This window comes from Drosophila ananassae, chromosome 3R (assembly GCF_017639315.1).
Source record: "Drosophila ananassae strain 14024-0371.13 chromosome 3R, ASM1763931v2, whole genome shotgun sequence".
NCBI lineage: Eukaryota > Metazoa > Arthropoda > Insecta > Diptera > Drosophilidae > Drosophila > Drosophila ananassae.
This window is the reverse complement of record NC_057930.1, coordinates 1,400,955-1,417,980: the sequence shown is the minus strand read 5'-3', so window position 1 is coordinate 1,417,980 and position 17,026 is coordinate 1,400,955. Positions and strand designations below refer to the sequence as shown.

At 41.1% G+C, this 17,026-nt stretch overlaps 1 protein-coding gene and 1 long non-coding RNA gene across 5 annotated transcripts in view; one reads left to right on the top strand and one right to left on the bottom strand.

Annotated features, from left to right (window-relative positions):
* The window catches only part of LOC26514491 (receptor tyrosine-protein kinase erbB-4), a 30,202-nt gene extending 13,483 nt beyond the window's left edge, over positions 1-16,719 (top strand). For 2 of the 4 annotated variants that reach the window (XM_044716062.1, XM_044716061.1), the window contains 6 exons: positions 12,540-12,726; positions 12,787-13,053; positions 13,111-14,218; positions 14,279-14,377; positions 14,435-14,545; positions 14,605-16,719. In XM_044716062.1, coding sequence (XP_044571997.1) covers positions 12,540-12,726; positions 12,787-13,053; positions 13,111-14,218; positions 14,279-14,377; positions 14,435-14,545; positions 14,605-16,404 — 3,572 coding nt within the window. In that variant the 3' untranslated portion in view covers positions 16,405-16,719. Of the gene's footprint in view, positions 1-12,539; positions 12,727-12,786; positions 13,054-13,077; positions 14,219-14,278; positions 14,378-14,434; positions 14,546-14,604 lie in introns of those variants that run through there. The other 2 variants (XM_044716064.1, XM_044716063.1) reach the window with 2 other exon arrangements.
* On the bottom strand, positions 14,256-17,026 carry LOC123257334. Its single transcript, XR_006507376.1, has 2 exons — positions 16,899-17,026; positions 14,256-14,520 (listed from the first exon to the last, which is right to left on the bottom strand). It is a non-coding gene; the product is annotated as an uncharacterized LOC123257334 (long non-coding RNA).

The following is a 17,026-nucleotide window of genomic DNA, read 5'->3' as shown; positions in this document are numbered from 1 at the left end:
TTAACTAATTCACTTGAACTTATGTACGCTGATGACGCTATACCTTCAGCTATACCTTCAGTATAAATTCACTAGCGCCCAGTCTAGACTTCAATCCGATTTGGATAAACTTCAAAATTGGTGTTTAGCAAATAACCTAAAGCTTAATGGATCGAAATGTAAACTCATGTCTTTTTACTGATCTAGTCCTCACCAGGCTAAGTACTTTCTCTATGGGAACGCCTTAGAACGGTTAACTCAGGTTAACGTTTTAGGTGTCCTATTAGATTTGAAACTTAAATTTACCGACCATATAAATACCATGGTTAATAAAGCTAAAAGATGGTCAAAAGAATTTAATGACCCGTACATAACTAAAACGTTATATACATCACTGGTCCGTCCGATTCTTGAATATGGATCGTGTGTCTAGAGTCCTCAATATGGAGTACACCAAGATCACATTGAATCTGTACAAAAAAAAATCCTTACTTTTGCGCTTTTTACTAAACTAAACTTTTACTAAAAAAAATCCTTACTTTTGCGCTTAGGGGACTTAATTGGGATGCAAATCTTTACCTCCCCTCTTATCGTAGTAGACTTTTACTAATCAACTTATCATCATTAACAAACCGTATAACGATGCTGGGTGTCATGTTTCTATACAATCTTATTTATGGAAATATAGACAGCCAGCATTTTAGTAAATGCTTAAATTTTAAAGTTCCTAGTAGAAGGACTAGAAACTTTCGTCCTCTACTCCTCAGCCATTGGAGTTCGACATATGCCCAACACGATCCGTTCAGGGTATTATGTTTGGACTACAATGGTCTCTACCACATCTTGTCACCTTGCTCTACTAACAATCTTAAATCGCTTATATTAACCGCCTTATCTGTGCAACACTCTTCCTCGTGATATCTTTCTCCTACTTTTCGCTTAATTATCTCGGATCTATTCCCGTGGTTCGAGCCGTACGTCACGCGGCAGCGTCCCTCGGTCGGTTGGACGGGAGGTGGGCTGTACGTATGCAGTGGGAACCGCGAAAAAAAAAACAAATAAAAAACTCCAATTTAATTGACTAAAATATTGTTTAACCACCTATAATAAATTGAATAAAATTATTTCGAGATTTTCCTTAAATCCAAAATTAAAACATGATATGATCTACTGATTTCAATAAGAAAATAAAAATCTTCCATAGCAAAATGTTTGGGTAAAAATAATAGAAGACAAAAAATTAATGTAGAAAATCGGAGATTTGAACTTTGGATAAGTAATTTAAAGATATGGTAACTGCTATATACAATTTTTTAATTTTAGTTGGTACAGATACATTTATAAAATAATATGTACTAGAAACAATGATGGTCATCGCCACTACACGGCCTGCATAATTCAATATATGGTGAAGTTTGATCAATTTCTTCTCTTAGGTGTACCGCGGAAACTGTGGGTGATAGAACCTATGTTTGTTCTGGACTTTGGTTCAGGGGAGCCTAAAGGTTATGAAGCAGGTAAAATTATTCGTGGAGGAAAAAATAAGTTGGAAATTGTCGGCCTGTGTTATTAATTTAGTGTTATTTGGATTAAATGCCGTTAAAAAATCTCAATGACCACACAGATATAAAAATATATGAGTTATAAATAATTTGTGGTTTGTCGGTATTAGATTTCGGCACGAAAAATCTCATTTTTATCTACTTATTCTCTACCCGTTTTCGGTAGGAAAAAATTATCTTAAAACACAGGTAACGCAGGCCGACAATTTCCCATATTTTTTAGGTTCCTCCATCAAGCAACAGTTTTCGCGGTAAATTTAAGAAAAGAGAATTAAGAATTATGTAGGCCGTGTAATTGCCTTGACCATTATTGTTTTTAGTACATATTATTTTAGAAATGTATGTGTTCAGTTACTGAGTGTTTTCGGTAGCTTTATTTTTTCTGTTCTAAATATTACCTTTAATAAAAACAACCACAGTTCGATTTAAAGATGTTGATACAATTTATTTAATTGTTTTGACTGAGTAGGTTTGACGACCGAATGATGATGACGCGGGAGCGCGGCTCAACGCTTGATGTTGCGGAGCGACCGAGAGATCCTGCGAGAGAGCGAGACAAACGCTAGCGCATGAATGCACGAGACGAGGATAGAGAGGGAGACGCGAACATAAATATAAAGAAAGTCACGTCACGAATTCAATAAATTATTGCCGGTCAAGCTTCTTTCGGGCGGCTGCTTGACCCGACATACTGCCCCCGTTAGAAGATGAGCTTTCAACAGCATCATGAAAGGGCAGCAAACACAATTTGTTGACTGCCCGCCTTGTAGCTCCGGACGCCGTCCTCAGCAGCTCCACCCGACACACTCCGTCATCTCCGACGACCATTTCCGTCACCCTCGCCAGGGGTCACTTTATTGGAGGCAAGTTTTCGTCCTTCACCAGTACGATGTAATTTACTGCTATGCCTTGACCAGGGATGCTCCCATTGGATCGTTGCTGCAACAGGTTTAAATACTCTTCCTTCCATCTGGACCAGAAACACTGCTGAAGAAAGATCAAGCATCTAGAAGGAGGCCCTCCGTGCAGAAAATGATTAGGAGTCAGGACATCCAAATCAGCGGGGTTTTCAGAGAGTGGGACTAATGGCCTCGAATTAATCACTGCAGCAATATTGTACACCAGCGTCTGCAAATCGTCGGCCCTTAGTACAGCCAAGTATCCTGTAAAAATGATACTTGGCGGTCTTAACAGCAGCTTCCCACAATCCGCAAAAGTGGGGAGAACGGGGAAGGATAAACTTCCACTCAATGGTCCCTGGAAGACAAAAATCCAATACAGCTCTCTGGTGCTCATCGCTAAGAAATAGTCTCTTTAATTCGCTCAACTGCTTTTTCGCTCCAACAAAATTGGTGGCGTTGTCGGACCAGATCTGTCGAGACTTCTTCCTGATAGTAATAAACCTCCTCAGTGCATGCAGAAAGGCGGCGGTGGACAGATCCCTCACCAGCTCTAAATGGACGGCCTTTGTCGTGAAACAAATGAAGACGCTAATGTAACATTTTATGGGAGCCTCCGACTTATAGAAGAAAGGACCGCAAAAATCGATGCCGGTTACATCAAAGACTTGATAACCTTCCACTCTCTCCTTCGGAAGATCGCCCATTACATGCTCCAACAAACGAGGTTTCGTCCGAAAGCATCTCACACATTTATTTGTCGCCTTGAGGACAGTTTTTCTCCCCCAAATCAGCCAATACTAAAAACGTATCATCGACAATAACGATCGAGGTCCAGCAGGTTGTGCTCATGAAAGCTAAGGATTATGCTTCGCGTTACCGGATGGCTCCTGGGCAAAATTACTGGGTGACGACCATCGAAATCCAACGATGAATTCTTGAGACGCCCTCGGAGCAATCCAAACTGATCGAAAGAAGAGGATAACGAAGCCAGCGAATTGGAGGAGGCAACCATTCCCTTTTTCTGCAACGTCCTTATTTCATCACCCAAATGAGCGCGCTGATCTGCCCACAAAAGCATGCGAGTTCCCGCCTTGAGATCATGAACGGTAATTCCTAAATGCCGAACCCGTCTGCCAAACTTATAGACGTACACAAACACTCGCTGAAGAGCTGGATAGGAGATAACGAATTTGCGTGTCGCCACGAGGTCTGTATATGGCGACTTCACCAACAAAATTGAAGGGCGAAGCTCTAACGCTGGCTTTTCGATTACTACCGTCACAGGCCAGTGCAGGTAACAGATAGGGCGGCCCCTGACACCATAACCTGGATCCGATCAACTCAGTGGGAAGGGCTCCACGAGACAAGATATCTGCTGGATTTTCCAACGTAGGCACATATCGCCACTCCATGGAACTCGTCAGATTTTGGATGGTTGACACGCGGTTAGCGAAAAAAACATTAAACCTGGCAGGCTCATCTCGAATCCACGATAACACGGTTGAAGAGTCGCATCAACAAAAATACTTTCCTCTGTAAGCGCCTAGACTATGAACCTCTGCCATCATTCTCGCCAACAACTCAGCTCCAGCCAGCTCCAACTTCGGCACACTTAACGTCTTAAGAGGCGATACTCGAGATTTCGCACATAGAAGGCGGCTCTCAGCCCCTGGCGACCTGGAAACTATGTAGACACATGCTCCGTAGGCTTCAATGCTGGCGTCACAAAATCCATGAATCTCCACAAGTGCTCCAGACGTAAGTGCCAGCCGAGGAACACGTTGGGTGTGACTAAAGCTCCGGCAGATCTCCTGCCATTCGGTGTAAAAACCCTGAGGTAAGCTTTCATCCCAAGAAATATGCTCTCGGCACAGCTTCTGCAGAAATATTTTTGCTTCAGTAACAAGTGGATCAACAAGGCCCAGCGGATCGTATAACTGCGCTATTGATGATGGGACAGAACGTCGAGACGGCTTCCAAGTGGACTGAAGAGCAGAAAATTAAAGCAGCAGCTGTTCAGTGAAAGGATCCCAAGCCAATCCTAACGTTTTCGTGAAGTTTCTGCCGTCATCAAAAGTTAGATAAGACTCCCGATCCTCTTTAGGCACGCCGTCCAACACGCTAGGGACATTGGAGCACCATTTCCGCAGCTGAAATTCGCCCATGGACAGAAGCGCTGAAATCTGCCCTAAAATGCCAACAACCTCCTCCTTGAAGCTGACACCAGAAATAAGATCATCGACGTAAAAATCTCCAAGCTAGATTTCCGATCCCACTGGAAAGTCTTCCACCTCGTCCTTAGCCAATTGGTGCATCGCTCGCACAGATAGATAGGACGAAGGCTTTGTTCCTTTGGTCCAATTTATATGTTTGTAACTCCTCCAGAGGGGAATCCCGCCACAGAATGCACTTCAAAAAACTGTCAGACGACGCCATCCTCACACAACGGTACATTTTACAAATGTCGCTAGTCAGCGCTACCGGATACGAACGAAACCTCAGCAGGATGTGAAAAAGCTTAGGTTGGATGACCGGCCCCGCCATCAATATATCATTCAGGGAATAACCGGAGATGGTAACAGCAGAACCGTCGACACCACTCTAAGTTTCGTCGTGGTGCTGTCCTTCTTTAGTGATGTGGCAGAAAATATTTGCAATCTCGATGCAACTCTGGCGGAACCAGGGACATATGACATAGGTTAAGATACTTCTTTATAAAGGCCGAATACTGAGCGCGCAGTACGGGCTGATGAGACAGTTTCCTCTCCAACGACTGGAAACGACGTAGAGCCTGTGAGTACGAATCACCCAATAAACCGGAGTTATGTTTAATTGGTAACCTGACTGTATAGGCACCACCTTCTAACCGCACAAAGTTTTTAACAAAGTGACTCTCGCAATCTAGTTCTTCCCTTGACGCCTGTACAATCGGATCGGTGCAGGTTTCCACTTCCCATTACTGTCGAAGAAGTTGATCGAGCCGCTGATCTAAAGGCCCCTGTGGGCAGATCAGTCCCGACCACTCAGCAGCCATAAGAACCTTGCCATTGTCAGGACCTCTGCCTCCACAAACAGCTCGTAAAATAATCCAGCTCCAATTAGCAAATCAACTCGCTGCGGCTGGTGAAAATGAGGATCTGCTAGCTCTACATTGGCGGGAATTTTCCAAGAGCTGACGTCCAATGCAAAATTGGGCTGAAGGTCCAGATGTTGGAGGCTTCGATCGTAGTTACTTTCGCCGAGTAGTCAGAGCATTGGGATTTCAAGCTGACCCATCCCATGAGAAAACCCATCTGTAGAAAACCCGGCGTCACTTATACCGGATACAGAAACCGGAGACCTTATCTTACGCAGCTGCAGCTGGTTTGCCAGCCTTGAGGTGACTATATGCACCTGCGAGCCAGAATCGAGCAGCGCTCGGCAGAGCAGTAGAACTCCGGAACGGTTCCTGACCAAAATATTGGCAGTGGCTAGCAGCACACATTATCAAAACGATCCTTGGCTACAAGAGAATTAACGGGAATGGACGCTGACCGAGAAACAGCTTCGCTAGATGCAGAAACCTCGGGATAGGAATGTTGGCCTTGAGCTGGCGAGTTGCCACCAAAATGCAGCAAACTATAATGCCTGCGTCCATAAGCACTGCAGTTTGACAAATTGCAATGCCGAGATAAGTGCCTAGCTCCAAGGCACTTCCGGCATAAATCCAATCGCCTAACTTCGCCTAAACGATCCTCAGGCGACAAGCTTAAAAACGTTGGGCAGGAGTTTATTATGTGAGAATGGCTATCACAAATCATGAGGAAAAGTTGGTAATCACAAATGCAGAGTTACCTGGATGAAAAGGTCTACGCGGTCCTACCGCAAGGTTTGGTGCATACGATGTTGCCGGCAAATCCATGCTCTCCAAAGTCCGGCATCTCTGCTCAAGAAAACTGGCGATGGACTCCCACGTTGGAATGGAATCCAAGGAATCCGAGTCAGCTTGCATTTCCTTCCACTTAGACTGCGTGGCATCATCAACCTTCTGCAACAGCCAATGCTTGACGCATATGCGAATTAAATTTATCGGAAAGCCCGCAAAGCCTCGTCACTGATGCGGATTGTACGGCCCTCAGATTCATTATCTTATTAACATGAGCTTGAAAAATGAGCCTGCGATTACTAAACCTTTTGTTTAGCAGCTCCAATGCGACGTCATAATTCGATCGAACAGTCTTCAAGGCAGATTCACGAAGGCAGGACCGCAACTGTTGAAGCTTCTCGACCCGACTGATGAATAGGTTTCTGTCCACCATGGTCGTGAACAGTGACCGAAATTCAAGCCACTCCGCATAACCTCTACTAAAAGTGGGAAGTGGCAGTGGCGGGAAAGCCTGAAAAGTTCTGCCAAACGATGCATCGAAAAAAGGACAACTGCACTTTGGCTCCCATTGGATCGTTGCTGCAACAGGTTTAAATACTCTTCCTTCCATCTGGACCAGAAACACTGCTGAAGAAAGATCAAGCATCTAGAAGGAGGCCCTCCGTGCAGAAAATGATTAGGAGTCAGGACATCCAGATCAGCGGGGTTTTCAGAGAGAGGGACTAATGGCCTCGAATTAATCACTGCAGCAATATTGTACACCAGCGTCTGCAAATCGTCGGCCCTTAGTACAGCCAAGTATCCTGTAAAAATGATACTTGGCGGTCTTAACAGCAGCTTCCCACAATCCGCAAAAGTGGGGAGAACGGGGAGGGATAAACTTCCACTCAATGGTCTCTGGAAGACAAAAATCCAATACAGCTCTCTGGTGCTCATCGCTAAGAAATAGTCTTTTTAATTCGCTCAACTGCTTTTTCGCTCCAACAAAATTGGTGGCGTTGTCGGACCAGATCTGTCGAGACTTCTTCCTGATAGTAATAAACCTCCTCAGTGCATGCAGAAAGGCGGCGGTGGACAGATCCCTCACCAGCTCTAAATGGACGGCCTTTGTCGTGAAACAAATGAAGACGCTAATGTAACATTTTATGGGAGACTCCGACTTATAGAAGAAAGGACCGCAAAAATCGATGCCGGTTACATCAAAGACTTGATAACCTTCCACTCTCACCTTCGGAAGATCGCCCATTACATGCTCCAACAAACGAGGTTTCGTCCCAAAGCATCTCACACATTTATTTGTCGCCTTGAGGACAGTTTTTCTCCCCCAAATCAGCCAATACTAAAAACGTATCATCGACAATAACGATCGAGGTCTAGCAGGTTGTGCTCATGAAAGCTAAGGATTATGCTTCGCGTTACCGGATGGCTCCTGGGCAAAAATACTGCCCACAAAAGCATGCGAGTTCCCGCCTTGAGATCATGAACGGTAATTCCTAAATGCCGAACCCGTCCGCCAAACTTATACCGCGTGTCGCCACGAGGTCTGTATATGGCGACTTCACCAACAAAATTGAAGGGCGAAGCTCTAACGCTGGCTTTTCGATTACTACAGTCACAGGCCAGTGCAGGTAACAGATAGGGCGGCCCCTGACACCATAACCTGGATCCGATCAACTCATTGGGAAGGGCTCCACGAGACAAGATATCTGCTGGATTTTCCAACGTAGGCACATATCGCCACTCCATGGAACTCGTCAGATTTTGGATGGTTGACACGCGGTTAGCGAAAAAAAACATTAAACCTGGCAGGCTCATCTCGAATCCACGATAACACGGTTGAAGAGTCGCATCAACAAAAATACTTTCCTCTGTAAGCGCCTAGACTATGAACCTCTGCCATCATTCTCGCCAACAACTCAGCTCCAGCCAGCTCCAACTTCGGCACACTTAACGTCTTAAGAGGCGATACTCGAGATTTCGCACATAGAAGGCGGCTCTCAGCCCCTGGCGACCTGGAAACTATGTAGACACATGCTCCGTAGGCTTCAATGCTGGCGTCACAAAATCCATGAATCTCCACAAGTGCTCCAGACGTAAGTGCCAGCCGAGGAACACGTTGGGTGTGACTAAAGCTCCGGCAGATCTCCTGCCATTCGGTGTAAAAACCCTGAGGTAAGCTTTCATCCCAAGAAATATGCTCTCGGCACAGCTTCTGCAGAAATATTTTTGCTTCAGTAACAAGTGGATCAACAAGGCCCAGCGGATCGTATAACTGCGCTATTGATGATGGGACAGAACGTCGAGACGGCTTCCAAGTGGACTGAAGAGCAGAAAATTAAAGCAGCAGCTGTTCAGTGAAAGGATCCCAAGCCAATCCTAACGTTTTCGTGAAGTTTCTGCCGTCATCAAAAGTTAGATAAGACTCCCGATCCTCTTTAGGCACGCCGTCCAACACGCTAGGGATATTGGAGCACCATTTCCGCAGCTGAAATTCGCCCATGGACAGAAGCGCTGAAATCTGCCCTAAAATGCCAACAACCTCCTCCTTGAAGCTGACACCAGAAATAAGATCATCGACGTAAAAATCTCCAAGCAAGATTTCCGATCCCACTGGAAAGTCTTCCACCTCGTCCTTAGCCAATTGGTGCATCGCTCGCACAGATAGATAGGACGAAGGCTTTGTTCCTTTGGTCCAATTTATATGTTTGTAACTCCTCCAGAGGGGAATCCCGCCACTGAATGCACTTCAAAAAACTGTCAGACGACGCCATCCTCACACAACGGTACATTTTACAAATGTCGCTAGTCAGCGCTACCGGATACGAACGAAACCTCAGCAGGATGTGAAAAAGCTTAGGTTGGATGACAGGCCCCGCCATCAACATATCATTCAGGGAATAACCGGAGATGGTAACAGCAGAACCGTCGACACCACTCTAAGTTTCGTCGTGGTGCTGTCCTTCTTTAGTGATGTGGCAGAAAATATTTGCAATCTCGATGCAACTCTGGCGGAACCAGGGACATATGTCATAGGTTAAGATACTTCTTTATAAAGGCCGAATACTGAGCGCGCAGTACGGGCTGATGAGACAGTTTCCTCTCCAACGACTGAAAACGACGTAGAGCCTGTGAGTACGAATCACCCAATAAACCGGAGTTATGTTTAATTGGTAACCTGACTGTATAGGCACCACCTTCTAACCGCTGCGGCTGGTGAAAATGAGGATCTGCTAGCTCTACATTGGCGGGAATTTTTCAAGAGCTGACGTCCAATGCAAAATTGGGCTGAAGGTCCGTGATGTTGGAGGCTACGATCGTAGTTACTTTCGCCGAGTAGTCAGAGCATTGGGATTTCAAGCTGACCCATCCCATGAGAAAACCCATCTGTAGAAAACCCGGCGTCACTTATACCGGATACAGAAACCGGAGACCTTATCTTTCGCAGCTGCAGCTGGTTTGCCAGCCTTGAGGTGACTATATGCACCTGCGAGCCAGAATCGAGCAGCGCTCGGCAGAGCAGTAGAACTCCGGAACGGTTCCTGACCAAAATATTGGCAGTGGCTAGCAGCACACATTATCAAAACGATCCTTGGCTACAAGAGAATTAACGGGAATGGACGCTGACCGAGAAACAGCTTCGCTAGATGCAGAAACCTCGGGAGAGGAATGTTGGCCTTGAGCTGGCGAGTTGCCACCAAAATGCAGCAAACTATAATGCCTGCGTCCATAAGCACTGCAGTTTGACAAATTGCAATGCCGAGATAAGTGCCTAGCTCCAAGGCACTTCCGGCATAAATCCAATCGCCTAACTTCGCCTAAACGATCCTCAGGCGACAAGCTTAAAAACCTTGGGCAGGAGTTTATTATGTGAGAATGGCTATCACAAATCATGAGGAAAAGTTGGTAATCACAAATGCAGAGTTACCTGGATGAAAAGGTCTACGCGGTCCTACCGCAAGGTTTGGTGCATACGATGTTGCCGGCAAATCCATGCTCTCCAAAGTCCGGCATCTCTGCTCGAGAAAACTGGCGATGGACTCCCACGTTGGAATGGAATCCAAGGAATCCGAGTCAGCTTGCATTTCCTTCCACTTAGACTGCGTGGCATCATCAACCTTCTGCAACAGCCAATGCTTGACGCATATGCAAATTAAATTTATCGGAAAGCTCGCAAAGCCTCGTCACTGATGCGGATTGTACGGCCCTCAGATTCATTATCTTATTAACATGAGCTTGAAAAATGAGCCTGCGATTACTAAACCTTTTGTTTAGCAGCTCCAATGCGACGTCATAATTCGATCGAACAGTCTCCAAGGCAGATTCACGAAGGCAGGACCGCAACTGTTGAAGCTTCTCGACCCGACTGATGAATAGGTTTCTGTCCACCATGGTCGTGAACAGTGACCGAAATTCAAGCCACTCCGCATAACCTCTACTAAAAGTGGGAAGTGGCAGTGGCGGGAAAGCCTGAAAAGTTCTGCCAAACGATGCATCGAAAAAAGGACAACTGCACTTTGACTCAGGAATACTTTCCTTCCCTGAGAGGCACAATCGAAAAACGGATTCATTTTCGCACCAAAAAATTTATTTTATTTTGTTTATTTATTGTCAGCTCACGACCCACTGTGCAACTTCTATATAAAGGGGTAATATATGTATGAGCGATTGAGCGACTCTGCAAACAGCGTATGTATGTATGTCAACAGATACTAATTTTTTTACTACTGTTACTGTTTACAACTAATTTTAAGATAAACAAGAATGAAAAACTAAGCTAGGCAGCTTATAGTATTATTATATATCGGATCATATATACTTGGCCGATCCTTATAAGAATTTCACTATGACATACATTTTTTAATAAAAATGTTAAAAACAGCCCCAAGAAACCTTAAAAAACGCATGGTCGGCCGATACTTATAATACTTATGGTAGATCGAATAAGATTTCCCAATATGGAATCCGTACAAAGTTCCATCCTTCTAACTTAAAAAAAAAAACACGAAAGTTATGTCCGATACCGTTGCGACTTATATACCGCGTGCAAATAGAAGAAGGATGCTTGCAAAGTTTAAAGTCGATAGCTTCACAACTGAGAGACTAGTTTTCGTAGAAACAGACAGACGGACAAACGTACATGCTCGTAGTGCTCGAGTGGTCCGTGTTACTTTCTTAGCACTCATTCTCGTGTTCAGTAATGTCCAGCCTCAACAAGCAACTTGTTTTTTAATACCGTGTTGTTTTGATACCGGTCAAAGCAAGTATATGAGTGTCTCGTTTGCTACTTCGAATGGATTAGAGCAATTCTCTAGTGCAGTGGTTCCCAAAGTGGTCCAGGTGGAACCCTAAGGGTCCACAGGAGACTCGACGGGGGTCTACGTTGGTCTACGTCAAAACTGTTGATTCGTCGTTGATTACGAAAATTGATAGTTATTTAGCTGCAGGGGGTCCACCGGATCCAGCAAAGTTTTGAAAGGGGGTCTATGAGAGAAAAGAGTTTGGGAACCACTGCTCTAGTGGTTCTAGTCAGCCTGACTTGTGGGGGGATCTATAACTGATGTCAGAGGTGCGATTCGCCATGGTTTCTGAATTTTTTAAGATTAGTCAACCCACATCTCTTGAGAACGACTGCTTTTGGTTGGAAATTTGTTGTTTAGGATAATCAAAGCGAAGAAACGACTCTAGGCCAAACAACCGGCACACTGTTGAGTTGTGGTATAGTTCTGTACAGTATGTGCATCCGCGGATCTTTATTATTCACTCAGTCGCAGTCATGTCCCGGAACTCAAGCACTTTCGGAATCGATTTCTTTCCTGCTACGGAGTTTTACTAAAGAGTTGAATTATGTTCTACCAAAAACTGCTGGACCCCGTTAATCTTTTTTTTTACATTCTCATGCGTCCTGATAAGGTATCTGTGTGTCAAATGTTGCAAGGATTTTTTTATTTGCTTTTCCAACTTCATTATTTTTTTGAAACCGAAACAGTCTGTTCCGCCAAATCCGCACAAAAACAGAATCAAAAAACATAAAACAAATAATGGTGCATTTAGCTTGGTAGCTATTGCTGCTGATATTTGATCGTCGACGGTTGCATAATCTTGGCCCTAGGGGGACAACGAGATGAGAAGTTCTTCTTATAGAGTTTTGCTTTATTCAAAAAAAAATTGCATGTCTGTAATGGTAACATAAAAAAAAAACAAAATTAAAATGGTGTCAACGCTTTTTTCCAGAGTCGACCTTACAAGATGAAAATATAAATCAACTTCATATCGGATTACAAGTGACTAATTATCCCATACACCAAGTGATTTCAAGAATATTCTATTTCTTTTTGAAAAATGTTCTTAACTATACAAATGTTCATTTAATTCCAATAGAAACTACATTTAATGAATGGGAAATTTTCGAAAACATAAGGTATTTAATTTATCCTATTTTTAATATTTTAAAATTGTTCTTTTTAATTAATTGCTTAAGGCGACATGCAACAAAACCAACAATCAGTATAATTAATATGTATGTGCGTATGAATTATTCTGAAAAATTACCAGAGAAGGTATCTTTTGCTGGACACTCCATTGGGCCGGGGCACTACGGCTGGATCGTTCCTATTTCCAATATATGGATAGACAACCTAACTCACCAAAGCTTAAGTTTTAATATTTTCAAAAATATTAGTAATACACATTATGATCAATACGTAATTGATAAAAACAAACTTAAAGAACTTACCCATTTTCCTTGGTAAGTTTTTTTTAATAATGGCTAAATACCTTTTAAAAGTATTTATTTCTTATGTAGTGTTGTGCACTTTAATAATCCGAATTGCGATGGATTCAAATGCGTTACAATTTTAGCAGAATTTGAAAATGACACAGGCTTTATTAAAAAAGAATTAATTGAAATGGGATTGTTTGTCAATGTCATATGGTTGGGAAATAATTTTAAAAAAACCATAAAAAATTTAATTACAGAGTACGCACAAAACTACCCATTTGGCTACAAAAGAATAATTATTTTGCACTGGGTTCCATCAGATATATTTTATGACAAAACTAATTTTACTGAAATTATTATACCCAAATGCGAATTCATCGAGTCATTTAAAAAATCAGGCTGTAAATATGAGAATACTTCTATTTTAAAATATTATTCAACGAATTTGGAATCAGACAGCCGAATACAACACGCACTTCATAGTTTTTATTTACGTGATGAGGACGTCGAATATATATGTAAAGACCTTGAAACCTATAAACAGAACATGTCTTTGGATTTGTACAACAGTGTGGCTAGCCACTGGCTTTCAAATAATACTTATTATTATAGAAAATGGATAAAAATGGAACCACCTATAAATCTTTTCATTGGTGGTATATTTCCTTTAAATATATCAAAAAGTGGATATGAAAATCTTTTCAATGTTTCAAGAAGTGCAGCATCAGCTATTAATAAAAATGAATCAATATTACCTGGATACAATTTGAAAATCTTAGCCAGCAATGGGCAATGCCAATCGAATATGGTTCTAAAATCATTTATTCACTATTATACAAGGCCAAATATGTTAGGTATCTTAGGTCCAGCATGTAGTGAAACAGTAGAGCCCATAGTTGGCTTAGGAAAGTATATGAATTTGATAGTTATGTCCTATTCTGCTGAGAGTGTAAACTTGGTTAACAGTAAATCTTACCCCTACTTCTTTCGTACAATAGGATCAGATTTGATTTTCATAGGTGCATATCTTGAAATCATGAAAATCTTTGATTGGAGTAGAGTAAGTATTTTATATGAAAATGAAGCAGTTGAATATATCACGAATTTGAAGCGTAATTTAAAGTATAGAAATTTTACTTTGGTCAAAAATATTAAAATTAACACCAACTGCAAGCCCACCGATATCAAAGAGGTAAGAGACATTTGTTAAAGGCGAAATGCATAATGAATTCATCAATAATCATTTTATTAGAACCTTCAAAACTTAAATCAAGCCCGTTCTAAGATTATAATTGCAAATTTACATTTTCCTACTGCTGCGAGAACAATTTGTGAGGCATTTAAATTAAAAGTAAGTATCACATTTAGGTTCTTAATTTATTTATCCTCAAATGCCGACATATTTTAGATGACTCAACAGTATGGTTATATTTGGTTTCTTCCCCATGGACTTGTAAAAGACTTTGATAGTTGGCAAATATCTGTAAACGATAGCTGTAGTGCGCAAGAATTTAATAAAGTATGTAGTTTTAAGGTTATGTTTGTGATTTAAATTTAATAATTTTTGTTCTGTCTTAGGCAATTAATGGTCATTTTAGTATAATGCACACACCATTTAGCAACTACACGGCACGCATGCAAGAAGGCCGTACTATAAAAGATTGGAAAGAATCGTATAAAATTCAATATGGATCCGAACCTTCCTATTATTCCGGCTTTACATATGATGCTGTTTGGACATACGCCTTAGCTGCTCATAAATTACTACTTAAAGACAAAAATGCATTCAATTTTTTAAGAACAGAAAATGTTACAAATAGGCTTAGTGAATTTATTTGGTCAACTAGATTTAATGGCTTATCTGGGAATGTATTTTTTGCCGGGGGGGGGGCAGGAGGATCACGAGTTCTCAGCTTAGATTTTTTGCAGTGGCGAAATATTAGTTTTCACCAAATTGGAACATATAAGCCCCCTATGAAACTTTTTATACCTGGGATTCATATTAGCGAAGGAAAATTGTTATTGAATATTACTGATATATATTGGCCAACAGGTCGAGTTCCCGAAGATGGAAGATTTGACTGTAGGTTTTCTATATTGGCTCGATTATTAAATTTAAGTTGTGATACCTCTACAGTAATTTTCACAATTTTAATCTGTCTATTTTCCGTATCGACTCTATCATTTATTTTTTTTTTTGCTTTTAAACAATTTTATAAACGTAAACTAAAGCGTTCGGCCCAGATAATGAAAATGTTTGGTATTGACCTACTTTCTCCGACATTGAATAAAAAAAATACTCTAGATAAATGGGAAATCGCCAAAGAGAACGTGGTAATAAACCGACGATTAGGAGAAGGCGCATTCGGTATGGTATACGGTGGGGAAGCAAAATTTTCTGAAAATCAGTGGACAACTGTGGCAGTCAAGACATTAAAAGCTGGCCAATCTACAGAAGATCGTATTGACTTTTTAACAGAAGCTGAAGCTATGAAAAAATTTGATCATAATAACATTATTAAATTACTCGGTGTTTGCTTACAAAGTGAACCAATATATACAATAATGGAGTTTATGTTACATGGTGATTTAAAAACGTTTCTTTTGGCCAGACGAAATATGGTTAGGGAAAATATTTCTGATGAATGTGATATTTCATGCAAGCGTCTTACACTGTACGCAATTGATATTGCCAAGGGTTTGTCATATTTAGCTAAAAGAAAGTACGTTCATAGAGACATCGCATGTCGAAACTGTTTGGTAAATTCTGATAGAGTCGTGAAAATTTCAGATTTTGGCATGGCTCGACCAACTTTTGAAAGTGATTATTATAGATACAATCGCAAAGGTATGAGAAAACTTTTCCCAGTTCGCTGGATGCCACCAGAAACATTGTCCTTGGGAATATTCACTACAGCTTCGGATATTTGGTCTTTCGGAATAGTACTTTATGAATTAATATCATTTGGTTCATACCCCTACCAGGGACTGACAAATAGTCAGGTTCTTGATTATGTTAAAAGTGGAAATACCATAAAAATACCTTTTAAAGCTAAGCCTCAACTGAAAAGACTTATTCAGGCATGTTGGAGTCAAGATGCTGCTCATCGACCTTCTGCTACAGAAATCGTAGAGTATATTTCAAAGTATCCTCGTCTTTTAAGTGCTTGTCTTGATATTCCACTAAAGGTTATTGATATGAAAAGCAATAAGACATACGATTTTGAAGGTTTAGATAAAATGATTCAATCTTCGGATGAAATGGAGAAAATGGTTTGTTCAAATAGTTCTTTAACATTTAGTTCCATACCAACTACTCCAGATGGTTATAGTATAATGACTCCACTCTTAACACATCAAAAAAGAATGAACTTTTAGGTATAATGAAAATATATAGAAGGGTATAAGTTATATGGAAGGCTATAGGAAACTTATCTAAAATTTACTAAATCATAATACCATTGTAAATGAATAATTCAAATATACATGTTGAGGAGGCCACTCATTATTCATTGAAAGTCGTATTATTTTTCCTTTTAAGTTTATTTATTTAAATTTATTTGTAAAGTTTTAGATTTTTTTATGTAGTGTGGTGCGCTTTAAAAATCCGAATTGCGTTGGATACAAGTCCGTTACAATTTTAGCAGACTTTGAAAATGACACAACCTTTGAATTAAATGTGAATTAATGAAATGGGACTGTTTTTCAATGTCAGTAAATAATTAGCAAATAATTAAAAAAAACATAAAAAAATTTTATCAATTTGACTACAAAAGAATCATTATTTTGCATTGGATTCCATCATTAATATTTTATGATGGAACTTCAAAACTTAAATCAAGCCCGTTCTAAGATTATAATTGCAAATTTACATTTTCCCACTGCTGCGAGAACAATTTGTGAGGCATTTAAATTAAAAGTAAGTATCACATTTAGGTTCTTAATTTATTTATCCTCAAATGCCAACATATTTTAGATGACTCAACAGTATGGTTGTCGC